At 39.2% G+C, this 16792-nt stretch overlaps 1 protein-coding gene across 1 annotated transcript in view; it reads right to left on the reverse strand.

Annotated features, from left to right (window-relative positions):
* Window positions 1-608, reverse strand: part of LOC134360278 (protein sidekick-2-like) — a 983228-nt gene extending 982620 nt beyond the window's left edge. Inside the window, exon 1 of the mRNA XM_063074455.1 lies at window positions 176-608. Coding sequence (XP_062930525.1) covers window positions 176-254 — 79 coding nt within the window. The 5' untranslated portion in view covers window positions 255-608. The remainder of the gene's footprint in view (window positions 1-175) is intronic.
* Window positions 609-16792: the final 16184 nt, after the last annotated feature.

The raw sequence follows: 16792 nt of genomic DNA on the forward strand, positions 1-16792 counted from the left end.
GACACAACTGTTTACTACAATGAGGTGAACAGAGTTGCACTGGATTAAAATGTACAAGAAAAAACATTAAAAATGAACCAGAGGCGTTATATTTTCAATCTGTAAGCCGGGCTCCCGAGCTCGGCCCTGCCCGCATCTTCGGGCGATGCTGCCGCCCTCCCGGGCTCTCTCCTACCTTGTGCCCGCGATGCAGCGCTGAACATAAGTAAGACAGCCAGCAAAAGGCATCCTTCCAGCCCGGACTTCCTCGCCATGGTCACTCCGCAGTTTAGAATCCTTCTCGCCCAGGAGCCAGATTCCCTGCAAGTTCCTTCGGAAGCGGCGAGTTCTTGTTCAGACCAGAATCCGTCGAAGGTTGGACGAGGTCTGAGAGCTACCGATACATTAAAGGACTCTCGCTGCCGAGCGCCAGACTGAAACGCAAGTTAGGGGGAGGAACCCCCCTCAACAGAGAGCAGAACTCGAATCTCCGACTGTCCTCGAATAACGTCAAACTTGCTCAAACTTCCAGCCGTACACACTCTCCGGATTTCAGTTCCCAAACTTCCATCCCCTTCTTTCATTCATTGTGTTTGCGGGATTAGGAAGCAGATTCGTAGTTGCCTAGGATTCTGGGTTTTCTTTTACCGTTTGCCATTTACTTTTTTTTTGGAAGCGACTGAAGGATGACTGTGCCTACGGGCAGTGCAGCAATGAACCACAGTAATCTGTCCCGCTGCAAAATAACTGGCAATAAAATACTGCTCGCACAGACTTCCCTGGGATTGGCGGGGCAATCAAAAGTTTTTGCGGGTTGCCTAGCTGACTTCCCCTACGGGGAGGGGGAGCGCCTTTCCCCCCTCCGCCTCCTCAGAGTCTTGCTGCCACTTGTGTGAAGGGGCGCGATGATCTGCCGGCGCTGCTGCCGCTGTTTCTGTCGCCTTCTGCCTCGCACGATCTCGCTCCGCTTTCGCCGGCACTCGCTCACGGGGTTGGCGGGGTGAGGCGTGGGGGTGTGGTGGGGTGGTGGGGGGGGGTGGAGATGATGCAGCCCAAACCCGGCGCGCAAGCCCGGCAGACAGGAGTTCCGCGCTGAAGCGCAGGACGTGGAGAGAGACCATCCGCGCGCGCGGACCCGGGCGGGTGGGGAGGGCAAAGCGTGTGCGCGCGGCCACAGGTGGTGAAGGTGTAGAGGGAGAGCGCGCGCGCGCTCCCTCACGCGCGCGAGGGAGGCAGGGAGCGCTGGATGCGCCGGCGGCGGCAGCGCGCGCGCGGACCGTCCACTTCATTTGGCTGCGATCAGCGCCACCTGGGAGCAGCGCGGGGAGTTGCCGAGGAGTAAACAGAGCCCGGAGCGCGTGCGAAGATGCTGGCCGGGACCGGGGCGGTGGGGGAGGCCACTCACTGCAGTTCTGTGAGCAGCGATTGCAACGGCACTGCTCCCGCTCCGAGAGTTTTGCGCTACTGTTAGCTGGCAGATTTGGATCTCGGAGTTTGATCAATCCACCAATGTTCCCTGTAATATACCTTAAGTATCAACTCCACAGATCTTCTGCTTTGTAAAAATAAGTCCTGTTATATTTTATGCAAACTTGAAGATAATGCACATATTTAATGATACTATGGAAGGGGGTTAGCGGCAATTTTGAGGCGAATAAAGGAGATAAATCCCGGAGTTTGACCATGTGTGAAGCAAGGGAAGAAATTGCTGAGGCCCTGGCAGAGATTGTTATACTTTTCCCAGCTACAGATGTTGAAAGTCTGTTGTGCCTGTATTTAAGAGGGGGCAAGAACAAGTCTGGGAATTATCGGCCAGTGAGTTCAAAAATCAGTAGTTACATACTGCAGGGGGATTCTGAGAGACAGGACCTACCCGCATTTTGAAAGGTGTGGACCAGGGATTTGTGTGTGGGAAATCTGTTCTCATGAATTCATTTGGGTTTTTTCAAGAGGTGATCTTGAGGGCAAGATGTTGCCCACACTTTAACAAGGTTTTTGACAAGATGCCACATGGAAAATGAGATAACATAAAATCCATAGTGAGTAAGCCAATTGGATATAAACTTGGCATGGTGAAAAGGGGCGGAGGGTGCTAGTGGAGGGTTGTTTTCCAGATTGGAGTCATGTGACTAGTCACAGGAATTGGTGCTGAGTTCTTTGCTGTTTGTTATATGGACTAATATTTTGTCATAAGGGGGGCATTAGTGGCAGACCCAAATGCAAGACACAGACACTGAAGTACTAGGAACAGGACTAGGTGTGTCAAGAAAGCAAGGGAAGTGAGGAAGAAGTGACACTGGACAAGACACAGGCCCTAGACGAGACTAGGATACAGGGCCTGGGCTAGGACTAGACTAGGAAAGCGGGACCTGGATGAGGAACGAGGAACCTGGACAAGGACTCCAAGCCAGAGACTGGACAGGGACCCAGAACCTGGGTCTTGACTTGGGCTCGGACTCCAGATCTAGGCGAGGACAAGACGTAGCAAGGCAACAGGATTGGATGTGGCGGCAGGATGCGGGACTCCTGGGCAGGACGCGGGACCAGAACTGGATGGGGACACAAAGCTAAGAATTGGATTTGGGAGACAGAAACGCAGAACACAGAGCCTTAGTAATCTTGGGAGACAGGAACGCAGAACACAGAGCCTTAGTAATCTTGGGAGACAGGAACACAGAGCTGGGACCCCTCCTTGGGACCAGGATGTAGGGCCGGGACTCATACACAGAATGCTGAACACGAGGAGACGGTTCCTAACACAAGGTAGCAGCAAACAGCCAGACCTACCTAACGAAGGTGTAGACACAGAGACGGTTCCCAATGCAAGGTAGCAGCAAATGGCCAGACCTACCTAGCAAAGGCATGGACACAGAGACAGTTCCCAACACAAGGTAGCAGCAAACAGCTAGACCTACCTAGCAAAGGCGTGGACACAGAGACAGTTCCAAACAACAAAAGACAGTTTCTTATCTAAACACAGCAAGGCTCCAGTCTTGCTCCAGTGGTAGAACTTGACAGCAAGAATAGGTAAGGACACAGGCGAGGCTTCAGGCAAAAGGTAGCAGGTGAGGCTACAGAAGAAAGGGAAGGGAGCAATCCAGCAACTGAAGCTGAACCCAGGAGCTATTTATGTAGCCAGCCCAAAATGAGAATCATGTGCCTTAATTAGAGCACCCAACAGAACAGGGGAAAACTGGAAAACCTGGAATAAGGAGCGGTGGACCGGACCGTGAACCAGAATGCGGACTTCACAGACTGGACCATGACATATTTTGGAAACAGATGGCATGATCAGTAAGTTTGTGAATGAATTGAATTGACTTTATTACTTATACCCTTCCTTTATATACACGATGAGTAAAAATCTTTACACTACATCTCAGTCTAAATGTGCAATGTGCAATTTATAGTAACTTATAATAAATAGTATGTATAGAAATACCATAATCGATAGACAGTGGACAGTGAGGAATGTTACCTATGGTCACAATGGGATATAGGGCAACCGGGAAAACTTGCAGATGGAACTTAACTGAGGCAAGTACAAATTGTTGCATCTTGAGAGGTAATGTGTAGTGAATGACAGGCTCCTGGGGAGTTTTGTAGAACAGAGAGACCAAGGGGTATAAGTACCTCATTTCTTGAAAGTGATTGCACAGGTAAACTAGTGGCGCAAAGACATACTTACCTAAATCAGATGGGGCACAGAGTGTAAGAGCTAGGACATCATGTTACACAGAACATTGGTGACACCACGTCTGGAATAATAATGTGCAGTTTTAGGTGCCATACTATGGGAAAACATGCGATTAAGCTAGTGAGGGTACAGAAAAGATTCTCAAAGTTGTTGCCAGGTTTGGAGGGCTTGAATTATGAGGAGATACTGGAATAGATGGGAAGGTTTTCCCTGGAGAGAAGGAGACTGAGTGATGACCTTATCGAGGTTTATAAAATCATGATGTAGATAAGCTAGATGCTCACAGTCTTTTTTTCACGGAATAGGATAATGTATTTTTCTAGTGATAAAACAGCATTCCCATATGCTGATGGAGATTTTTGTGAGGCACATTTAACTAAAATAATACTGGAAGGAAATGCATTTTGAAAGTCAAACAAACATAATCCATAGGCAGAATGATTAATGCTTCTGGTCAATGACCAGAATCTTTCATAAAGACATAAGTTTTTACAGCACTGACGGAGGCTATTCTGTCTATCGTATTCATGTAGCCATTTTGAGTTATTCCCAATTTTAATATCTCCATCTGAAGCCTTGTAGGTTAGGACTCTTCAATTGCTATTGAATATTTTTTTAAATATGTTGAACTCCATGACCAAACAACTGAGTGAAAACTTGACTACATCATTTATCAATTAAATTAAATCTGTATAAACTAATAGTTTTTCAGGTGATTTTGCTCCTTCCTGTTACTTTCTCAGGCCTCCCATGATTTTGTGCACACACTGAACTCTACCATTAATCTTTCATTTAAAGCGAACAGCCTAAGCCTTCACATTGTCTCCCCATAACTATAAAATCCTAGTACAGTGAATCTTCTGTGCACACTTTCTTGTATGGAAACCTTACTCTAGTGTGGTGATGAGAATAGTACACAGTACTAGAGCTGTGAGTTAACAATATTTTCTACATTTCTAGTGTGACCTTTCTGCTCTTATATATTTTATAAAAAGGCAAACATCCCAAATGCCTTCTTAACCATCTCAATAGATCTAATTCACTAACTTCAGTGATATGTGCACGAGTTTCAAAAATCCTGTCAGTCTAAGAAATAAGGATATGAACTGGATTTAATACTTATTAGTAGCTCATAGTTTTTCATGAATTCTTTTTCTCTTACATCCCCAAATGCATTACCTCATATTTCTCCAGCTGCAATTCCTTTTGCCATTTATTATGCTTACTAAACCAGTGCATTGATTTCTTCCTGGCACCTGGGGCTTCCTTTGTCATTCCCATTCACAGTGCCAATTTTGGGTATTCTCAAAAAATCTCTTAGACATCCCCCATATTTAAAAGCAGATGATGCATATATACACACATAACTCTCAATTTAATGAAATTCCTCATGAACTTCTGGTTTCTCTTTCTCTCTGTGTAATCAAATCTGGCACTTTCTTTTGGATCTAAAGAGTTAATCTTGCATCAGACACTATTATCCATGCAAACTACTTCAAATGCACTATCATTATCAAATTTATTCTAAAAATTGTTTACCACGTTACAGCCTTCCCATACCACATCCTTGCTGACTGATCTGACACATCTCCCTGAATGCAAATTGATGGTCACTGTTGGAATGTTTCCAATTATTAGATTGCCAAGCATGTTAGGCTCATTTGTTTGTCATAACTAATAGATTTCTTTCTCCTTTTGTAGACGACAGTGCCTCCAAAGGCATCTTCCAGTCCCCCAAATAGCTTTGAAGATGAGTATCAAACCATTTCTGCCAGTAGTTGTCCATCCCAAAGCTCATTGATTTAACAGGTGCCTCAACCCCTCACTTGCCATAATGCTGCCATATCTATTGAGTGTTCCGGCTACTCATTCACATTGGCAGCAGTTGCAGCATTTCACTTGCTACGAGCCAAAACTTGCTCACATTCCAAAAATCTATTTTCTCTGAAAGGAGATCTATAAATAAGTTTAATATTATGGGAGATGCATTTATTTAGTTTACATTATTTTGTTTTGTTTAATTTAATTTGAGATCTGTTGAACAAATAATAATGATATATTGAATCTTGTATGATATGTGTTTTCCCATTCCTATCCATTCTTCTGCAGGCTTTCCTGTAATAGTGGTATTGCATGATAGAGAAATGATAATGACTTGCACGGCATTTTTCTGGATGTGACATAATAGCACTTTCCATTAAAATATTTCACGACCTATGCAGGGGCAAGATTCAATATCTTTTTGATCAATACCTTTGGGTAAACACTTTAAAAATCATATGCAAGATAATTAATATTAATAAATTGGCACCACTATGAATGTTCATTTCATAATTAAAATGGAAATAAATGCTGTTTTTACAAGATAGGAGGCAGAAGTTTAAAAAAAATTTTATCACTCAATAATTTTAATGAACCCAAAGCATTCTGTTTCCATTGGTACTACATTTTCATTGGATGGGTTCTCTGTTATTATAACTATCAAAATGATACAAAAGAACTTTTACGTATTTCAATCCTTTAGACATTCAGAAAAAATGGGATGCTAATAAAGTATATCTGCATGATTAGTGAACTTTTCATTTGCTAATTACAAATATTTTAATTATATACTAGACACACTGCTAAGTGGATGGAAATTGAAGGCCTTCCCATTGAAGACCTTTGCAACGATGTTAATGGTAAACTTCATAGCATTTTTGACGTAAGGTTTTGTTTGAACCAAGTCGTGGGTGAATGTGTGCAATGAGGATAGATTTGAACCAAAGATGGTTAGTGATAGCATTTACTATTTAATATTTTACTTATGAAGTGTAGCTATTGCAGGGGGAGTAGTCCCTGTCATCTGCCAAAGAACTGTATTAAATGTGATCTATTAATTACATAGTGCTGAAATTAGTACATATGAAAGTTATATTTATATCACAGGTATCACACTAGTGAAATAAATACATTAAATTATTATTAAAAATTCAGAGATGATGAAGTCTTTCATGATTATGAGAAATACTGACCAGTTCAACAGAAATTAACTTTTGATTAATAATTGAGTTTTTGTCTTTGGTTGAATAGAGCAAGTATGAGCTCTTCTTGAATTACTGTCCAGCATGAGATGAGAGCAAGTGTGTCATGCAGGAAGCTTGCAGTTAGGAGAAAAAGCATAGGCAGCATATCTGGTGAGACAAAATAAATCTTAGAAGATTCACCAATAACTTAATAAAACACTTGAACTGGCTGACTTTAATGTGACAGGTGAAATCCTTGGAGACACTGAAAATTTGGCAAACATCAAAGGGCATTTGCAAAACTATTTATGGTCCCATTTAGTTTTTTTAATATTGTGTTTGATTTTCAGATTAAGATATCAACCAGGTGACCTGCCATCTTAGCAATGAACTATTACATTTCACCTCTTGCAGTCTGTAAAAGAGCCAGCCTCCTGTAATGGCAGGTTGTAAATAGGTGGCTTAATGTTTCTTGTAAAACAGTTAATCTCCACTGACATTGCTCACAGACAAAAATGTTAGAATTATCTTCCTCAAACAGACTTGCTGCTTCTCCCTTGGATTCCTTTTTGTGTCATCTACTCTTTGTCTTCTATGCCCTAAGCACCATTCTCATTTTTATGTCTGTGACACTCCACTTAAAATCATCATTTTTATCTCTTTTATGGATGTCTGCTTTACCGCGACAACTTGTATGTCTCCATTGTTTCTGTGTGTTCTCTCACACGTCTTTGACTGATGTGATCAATATGCATCTCACCTTTCAGAGGTTCACTTTAGACAATTATGCAGAAAGCAAAATATACTTCAGAAAAGGAACAGTACACCATCTAGCCCTTCAGTCTCCCTCTGATATTCAATTTAGTCATCTGCACTCTCTCAAATTCACTAGCCTGTCTCCATTCCATAACCCTTAAAATTGCCATACAAATCTATTAATCATAGTTTGGAAATATTTAATTAACCTTGCCTTAGCTGTTTTTTTTTGAGAAAGATGTCTGGACTTTCATTACCCTTGCTTCTTGTCACCATGTCTTCAAGTTTTAGTTCTAATATGTTCTCGTTTCACCTAACAGAGAAAATAGTTTTCCTACCCCATTAATTCCTGAATTGTAGTTTGATCATTCCTTAAAGTTTTATACCCAAGGGTAAATGAGCTGATCTAAGCAAACTTTCTTCATAATTTAGGCACATTAGCCCATTATAATTTAGTTGAATTTTTACTGTAACGGCTCCAAGGCCAATATAACCTTCCTGAGGTGCAATACCTAGAACTGGCTGAAATCCTGATGGGGAGTAATTGGAGTTCTCTGTGACTGTAAAGTAATTTCAATTCCTTTGTATTTCAGTTCCCATGAAATGAAATTTAACATTTCACTATTATTTTAATTTATTTTTGTTCTTTTCCTCCAGGTTTTGAATGATTTCTGTATCCAGCCCTCCTAAACTTCCCTCATTTACTGGTTTCTCACCATTTGGAAAATACACTCAGTGGCCGCTTTATTAGAAACCTCCTGTACCTAATAAAGAGGACACTGACTGTATGTTTGTGCCCTTCTGCTACTGTAGCCAAACACTTTAAGGTTTGATATACTTTGTGTTCGAGTTGCTCTTCTGCACACCACTATTGTAACGCGTGGTTATTTGAGTTGCTGTCACTTGTTTGTCAGCTTGAACCAGTCTGGCCATTCTCCTCTAACCTCTCTCATTAATAAGGCATTTTCGCCCACAGAACTGCTGCTCACCGGATGTTTTTTGTTTATCGCACCAGTCCCAGGAAAATCCCAGGAAATCAGCAGCTTCTGAGATACACAAACTACCCCATCTGGCACCTACAATCATTCTATGGTCGAAGTCACTTAGATCACATTTCTTTCCTGTTCTGATGTTTGCTTCGAACAACAGCTGAACTTCTTGAACATGTCTGCATGCTTTTATGCATTGAGTTGCTGCCATATGATTAACTGATTAGAAGTGTGCATTAGCACGTAGGTGTACAAGTTTTTCTAATAAAGTGGCCACAGAGTGTATGTTCATCTATTTTCCTTATGTCCAAAATGGGCTTCTTGTTATTGAATTCTACCTGCTAGCCTTGCTCACTAATTTAATCTCCCCGTTTCTTCAAATACTTTATTTCAGTCAGACTATTTATTACCTTGCTTCTTTCCTTGTTATCAACCAAGATGGATCTGCAGCTCCATATTTCTTCCATCATACTCTACACATAATAGAAAAATTATGTCAAAATACTCTTTCAGTGGCTTATGAAGTCCAAGGGAAATTCTTTTTAGTTACAAGTTGCAATGAAGTAGCAGAGATGAATGTGATGCAGAGATTTAAAAGGTTTAAGACCTGTTTCACAATAATTCTTCCAGTGCAAGAGTAATTTTATGGATGACTCTGTTTCAGTATGAAGTTAAATGTCTGGTGAACAGGACATCCTTCACAAAATCAGCAGGTATAATGCTTTTTGAACGATATAGCACAGCAGCTTTGTTTTCTCGACAGACCAAATTAAAACACTACCAATACTACTACTGTACTGCACAACTGAATATTAGTTCCTAATAGTCATCGCTGGAGGAATTCATTCAGTGGACTTTGCCATGTTCTTTTGATAGACTTTAAATGAACAAAAGTAGCTCAACCATCTAGTGCAGATAATGGACAGGCTTCATACAATGTTTTGATGATTGCATCCTCCACATCTTCATTTTCATTGTAACAATCAAGATGATTGTTGGTACGTTAAAAATTTTTGTAGTTCATAACTTGTTTAGTGAAATCATTCCATTTTCACTCCCAGATATTTCTGGTCTCTCCAAGCCTGAAGGCTTGAAACCATAGTGAGCCAATCACTGCTGAGTTTTCTTAATGGTTATTTCTCGTCAACTATCAGTGACAAAAATAACTGCTTTTTAAATACAAACATACACAACTGATGCTATTTTAAAAGTGTTCTCTCTAGGCATGGTGCCCAAAAAGACTACACAAGTGCATGTGACTGATGCTAATTAAAAACTGTTTGGCAACAGTCTATCCCAATTAAGTGGCATACTGTCCCAAATAAACAAAGGAAATCCCATCTTAGTTTCTCAGTTAGCCTTTGTTCTTTAAGAGTTGTTTCAAACACACATCTTCTCAAATATCCAATGGCCCAATTAACTGGAATCCAGTGTTCACAGAGTGTATGTTCATGGTCTTTTGCTGCTGTAGCCCATCCACTTCAAGATTTGATGTGTTGTGCATTGAGAGTTGCTTTTCTGCACATCATTGTTTTACCACATGGTTATTTGAGTTACTTTCACCATCCTTTCAGTTTGAACCTGTCTGGCCATTATCCCCCTATTTCTTTAAATACTTTCTTCCGTTCACACTATTCATTACCTTCCCTCTTGTTATCAACCAAGATAGATATGCAGTCCATTTTTTATCTTACTCTACAGATGTTAGAGCAATTATATTAAAATACTCTTTCAGTGGCTCATGAAGTTCAGGAGAAAATCCTTTTAGGGACATGCTACAATAAAGTAGCAGAGATGAGTGCAGTGCAGAGGTTAAAAAGGTTTAGGGTCTGTTCCACTGTAATTCTTCCATGCAAGAGTAATTTTATGGTAACTCATACTTCAATAAAAAGTAGAATGTCTGATGAACATCCTTCACAAAACCACCAGGTATTATGTTTTTTAAACTGTGTGGCACAGGAGCTTTGTTTTATCTGCAACATACCATCCCTGACAGGTTATAAGCTCTTTGAATGCTCGTTGGGAACACCAATAGGCAATTATTACAAATATTACAATATTACAAAAGTATCAATGTAATTGGAAAAGGAGGTGTTTATTTTTGGAAGGATATTTTCCTTATCAGTTAGGCACTTTGTTGATATCAGAGTACCAAAGTGGAATGAATTATCAAATATCAGTCTATGTAAGATAACCTACTTTGTGGAAAATATTGCTAAAATGCATTTTAGGTACTTACGTATCAGTCTAGTTGTAAGTGATAATAGTGAGCATAGGAAGCATAAATCCAGCTTTAGATAATTTACTCCTCATACAAGGCATTGATCCTTTATTAATAAAATCAGATCCACAGGATCTCATGCCAGTAAACCGACCTAACCTATTACTGTACAGTATACATTTTAGACTTCCTTTAATACAGTTCAAACTTTTTTTTATCGCCCTCTTTTTAAGTGCTGCAGAGTTTTGCGTTCTCAGCTAGGATGTCCCATTGCTCTGCAAGTCAACACACCATTAGGGTTTTCCATTGCTGTGACCTGATTGTGTCGAGATTTCACAAAAGTTTTCTTTTTGTTTTAAACTTAAGGTCTGTCATGAATATTAATGAGCATCACCTACATGCACCAGAGGTATGTTAGTAAGTATGTATGTGGTTGCTTTCCCATATCAGAATACTCATTAAATAGATAAATAGATATAAAATTGTGCTTTTAAGTAGAGAAAGATTTTCTGCCTCCGCTTTCAGTGATTGTATAAATAAGGGGAAAATGCTTAAATTGTATTTGTAAAACACCATTTACCAAATTGATTTTCAGCTTTTTCAATTCCAAAGTTAAAATGTGTGTAAACAGGATCATGGATAATGGGAAGAAGTTGGTTACTTTTAATAACATATTTAGTCTAATGTCTTTTCATTAGAATTGAGGATAATTAGAGATAATCAAGTTTTAAGAGGCAGAGGAAGGAGAAGGGAAGAAAAGAATGAAGACAAGATCTGTAGGCCCTAGTACCATGTACTTCTTCCTCCCCCCCACCCCCCAGCTTCTTACTCTGACTTTTCCTCTTTCTTTCCTGCCTGAAACATCAATTGTTTACTCTTTTCCATAGATGCTGCCTAGCCGGCTGAATTCCACCGCCATTTTGTTTGTGTTGCTTTGGATTTCCAGCATCTACAGATTTTCTCATGTTTCTGTAGTTAATGTTTTGGGTCACGGATCTTTCCTCAGAACTGGAGGAAAAGTGCAGGAATTACAGTTGTCATAGGAGGGTTGGAAGGAGGATTGCTTTGAAAGCCAATCCATCAAATTTTCCCAGAATCTGGTTGACTGATCCAAAATGTTGATGCATCTTCATGGATGTATGTTAAAAGAGGATGAATTGTTGTTAGTGCTCAGGATGGCGTGGAGAGGAGGGTATGCACTTAAATACTAAACTGGTGTAATGTTTGGAAGAAAGTCTTGTATATTTTGTATCAAGAACAACCACGATGTCTTTGGAAACCAGAATGTGTTTGGAGCTTAGAAAAAGGTACATGGAGCTTAGAAAAATAGAGGGCTATGGGTAAACCTAGTAATTTCTAAGGTAGGGACATGTTCGGCACAACTTTGAGGGCTGAAGGGCCTGTATTGTGCTGTTGGTTTCCTATGTTTCTATGTGTTATTGAATAATGCACTTCTAAATTCTGGAACATTAGTACTTAGGCTTCAATGGAGTTTTAAGAGAAATGAATTAAAGCAATTGTTTCAAAAAGTTGCTTGTGTATTAATAATGTGATAGAGCTTGGTGCCAGAATGTTAAGCTTCCATAACAGTTTCATTGATGTATGTGAGGTATTGAAATATAATTGATGAGATAAATTTCTTTGTTAAAAAAAGTAAAACTAGCATGATTGTATACCCCTACGATCAGATACTACTAGATAGGAAATCATTATTCAACTCTGGCAATGAAAATTATAGTTTTTTTAGAAAAGAAAACAAAATTGTTGGAAATTAACACATAGCTTGCTTTTAATGTTTATAGCCATGAGGTTATTGTTAGTGTTAAAAGCAGATAGACGATGAATGCACTTGTCAGTTATTTTGATGAAGTGTCAATTTAAAATTAAGGAATAATGCATGCATTAAAACAGAGAGGAGGCACATTTAATGAGTTTTAACCAGATGTCTTTTTTTTTCAGGTTCATTGGGATGATGTGGGGGTCACTGGGAAGACCAACAGTAACATTTGTCCCAAAAGGACTTTAAGAAGAGAGTGAACCATGAACTACCTTTTAAAACTATTACACCAGATTTGCTAGATAGACAATGACAATTTTTACAGAGTGAAGGTGAAGGAATTGTAATATGTTCCATGTCAAAATGGAGTATGGCTATCTTTGTCCTTTGGGGTGATGAGCCCATGGTTTAGAATGTGTTCTTGAAGAAGTATCAGTAAAATTGTTTGTAGATAACATCAACTATAGCCATTATGCACTGAGGTGAAGTGAATATTTAGGTTGGTCAATTGGCTGCCAGTTGAGCTGAATGGTGCCAAGCTTGCTGAAGCTGTGTTCACCCATGTACATTTCTCAATTCATATTTGAGATCTGTATTTGTTTTGTGTTCTTTTCAGGCAGTGCCGTCAATATGATTTAACGTGGAAATGAAATGTACTTTAAAATAATGAGTTAAGTCCATAAGAGATAGGGGCAGAATTAGGCCATTTGGCCCATCAAGTCCATTCCCCCCATTTCATCATGGCTGATCCGTTTTCCCTCTCAATTCCATTTACCCGCTTTCTCCCCATAATCTTTCATGCCCTGACTAGTCAAGGACCTATCATCCTCCGCCTTAGTCTCTTGTGTTCGCTATCAAAGTGAACACTTCAATTTGTGTATGAATTTGCTTTATGAAAATAAGCGATCTGCCCTAAAATTACCTTATTTTAAAAAAAGTCAGTGTACTTGTGTTTATTCTACTACCAAATCTAAACTCTTTCACAAGTACCTTTAATTTACTGACTGTTAGATTGATGTTGTCTTTTAAATATCATACTTAATGTCAGGCCCATCAGAGGGCATTAATCAACCTTCACTTTTATCTTATATGCATCTTCCAATTTTCAGCCTCCCTATTAAAGCAGATATGATTAGCATTTAATGAAGTGTAAAAATTATGACTTTTTTCTTCATAATGAATATGTTCATGTACAGTTCTGACATTCAACTGATTTAGCTCAATTGAGCAGTTAATGGACATATCTATGCCCTAACAGTTATGGCTGATGACTCAAGTAATATTAAACCATTTTAATCTCAATTCTTGAAGAAAATTCCAGTATTATCGGCTAGAGCTAGTTATCACCTTGTGGTCTGATCTATTACGGAAAGCTAATAAAAAAATAAGCATTGTATCTGGATTATTTACTGGGACACAAACAGCCTGTGCCTAATTTGCTTTTATGGAAAGCCATTTTGTGCCAGTGTGAGTCATTGTCCATAGTAATTCAAAAAGGAATTGTTACTGCCAAAGCATTTTCTGATCATTAGAAAAAAGAAAATACAGCCAAGGATTTTCAAAAAGCATCATCCTTCTAACAAAGGATTAATTATGATCCTTCACTGATGATAGACAATCCTGCTGATCATCATAAAAATAGCTATCATGATCACTAAAATGACATTTTCAAAACAACAAAAGCAAAAGGGCTGACTAATGTGAAGTTGACATCTTTCAATGATGGTCCCAAGTTCAGTGCTGTGAAGTAAATGGAGTTCTTCCAAAAGCCATTTTGTTACAGCAGGGTATGATGGGAAGGAAACACAAAATGGCAGCACTCCTAAGACTCCTAAATATATTTTCTTTCAAACAAAGTACAAAATGCAGAAGTGAACGAACAAATAAAATTGTAATTCTTTTCTCCCCTCCATAGAATTACAACCGATTTATTAACTTGCCTTCAAGTTTGTGGGGGAAATAAATCCCTTTGTTCTGTTTATATAAGCACTGCATTTGACATGGTAAGTTTCACCCAATTTGTGCCCATGTGTCAAGATTTATATCTGCTCTTGCTTTATTACTGCAGAATCTTCCAAAATGTCACTAGTACTGGTAGTTAACTTCGATGTCTGTTGGCATATCTTCAGTGGAACTGCTGTTCAAAATAGGATTAATGAACTGGGAGTGGTTGGAAAGTGGAGTTGAGTCTTCTAAAAAAAAGCCAGGTCTGGAGAAGGAATAGGTCAATTAATCAGAGAAGCAACAACTCTGTGGAGATCTGAGAATATTTGCCACCTGAGAATCTGGTACAAACAACAGCAGATGAAGGAGAAGGTAAGCTCACAATTACAGGGAGGTGAAATGTAACATGGAAGCCCAGGTTCAAATGGAAATTCATCAACCTGAAATATTGACTCTGTGTGTCTCCCTACAGCAATGCCTGACTTGTTAAGTATTTCCAGTATCTCTTACATTTCAGATTTTCAATCCTAGCACATTGTGCTTTTGCACTATTTATTTTATTTTTTTATTGTAACATGATAATTTCTTATATGTCTTGCACTATACTGCTGACACAAAACAAAAAATTTCATGACCTATGTTAGTGACGATAAACCTAATTCTGTTTCAAATGAGCTGAATCCCAAGAACTCGAGGAAGCCAGTGGAAGGAAAGTTGTGTTCTCTTTGGTTTTCATTGGCGAAAATCTCAAAAATAAACTTTATGCTGTCATGTGGAGGGAAGAGGTCTAGTACTGAATTGTAGATCCTCATGTCAATAACCCCATATAACAATGTGTTGTCTTTAAGACAAATAGCACCAATCAAGGATAGGAAAGAATTATGTAAATACTGCCAGGACTGCAAGTGGTTAATGATGTGGAGATCTTTCTTTAGAATGGCTGAAGAAAGACCTAACTGATGTGCATAAGATGAAGAATAATTCAGTTAGAGTAAAGATTCTTAGCAGAGAGTTCAATATCTGAGGAACTAATAGGCACCAAATACGTAGCAAGACCAGAGAGGAATGGAATAAAATATATTTCATCTACAGAGTGATGGATGTTTGGAACTCACTATTTTAAATGAACTTTTCATCATATTTTCAACAATATATGGATTAGCACCAGAGCACTAAAATGTAAAGGAAATAAAACTGGGAAATGGAAATAGTCCAAACATTTCTCCTTCAGCTGGCAACAATGTTGTGGTCTGAATGGGCTTGTAAATTTCCTTGTTTCTGTATCCAATAAAAAGATCTATAGTTATTCTTGGCTCGATGTTTCGGGAAGGATGCACACTTTTCAGTGATATGAACTGGAAAATTTGTTAATATTCAAACAATATTTGTCAAATTGCTTAGAAATATTTTAAAACAATTTTGTATTATTATGAGAACTTCTCAAAAACTGGAGGCATATGTTTCAGAAACTTCTACCGAAGATCATTTAAAAGATGCCTGTAACTGTTAAGTTTCCCAATTTATCTCATGTTGTATGTGGCAACAGCATTCATGTGATCCAAGTTCAATGCACCATGCAATGAAAGAGAGAGGAGCTTTGGTAGTTCTCAAGAACATAAGAAATAGGAGCAGAAGTAGGCCATCCGACCCGTTGAGCCTGCTCTGCCATTCAATAAGATTATAGCTGATCTGGCCATGGACTCATCTCCACCTACCTGCCTTTTCCCCTTAACCCCTAATTCCAGTGTTATCCAAAAAAATCTATTTAACTCTGTCTTAAATATATTCAGTGAAGTAGCTTCCACTATTTCCCTAGGCAGAGAATTCCACAGATTCACAACTGTCTGGGAAAAACAGTTTCTCCTCACCTCCATCCTAAATCCATTCTTTCAAATCTTGAGATTATATCTCCTAGTTCTAGTCTCACCAGTGGAAACAACTTTCATGCCTGCATCTTGTCTATCCCTTTCATCATTTTATATTTCTATAAGATCCCTTCTGAATTCCAGTGAGTATAGTCCCAGGCAACTCAATCTCTCCTCATAGGTTAACCCCCTCATTTCTGGAAACAACCTGGTGAACCTCCTCTTTTTCAATTCCAAAACCAGTATATCTTTCCTCAAGTTAGGAGACAAGAATTGCACACAGGTGTGCCTCACCAGTACCCTGTACAGTTGCAGCATAACCTCCTTGCTCTTAAATTCAAGGTTCTCTGACAATGAAAGCCACCATTCCTTTGCCTACTTGATAATCTGTTGCACCTGCAAACCAATCTTTTGTGATTCATACACAAGTACTTCCAAGTCCCTCTGCACAACAGCATGTTGCAATCTTTCAGCATTTGAATAATCTGTTATTCTATTCTTCCTTCCAAAGTGGATGATCTTGCATTTGCCAATGTTGTATTCCATCTGCCAAACCATT

Source organism: Mobula hypostoma, chromosome 22 (genome assembly GCF_963921235.1).
Source record: "Mobula hypostoma chromosome 22, sMobHyp1.1, whole genome shotgun sequence".
NCBI classification, from domain to species: Eukaryota; Metazoa; Chordata; class Chondrichthyes; order Myliobatiformes; family Myliobatidae; genus Mobula; species Mobula hypostoma.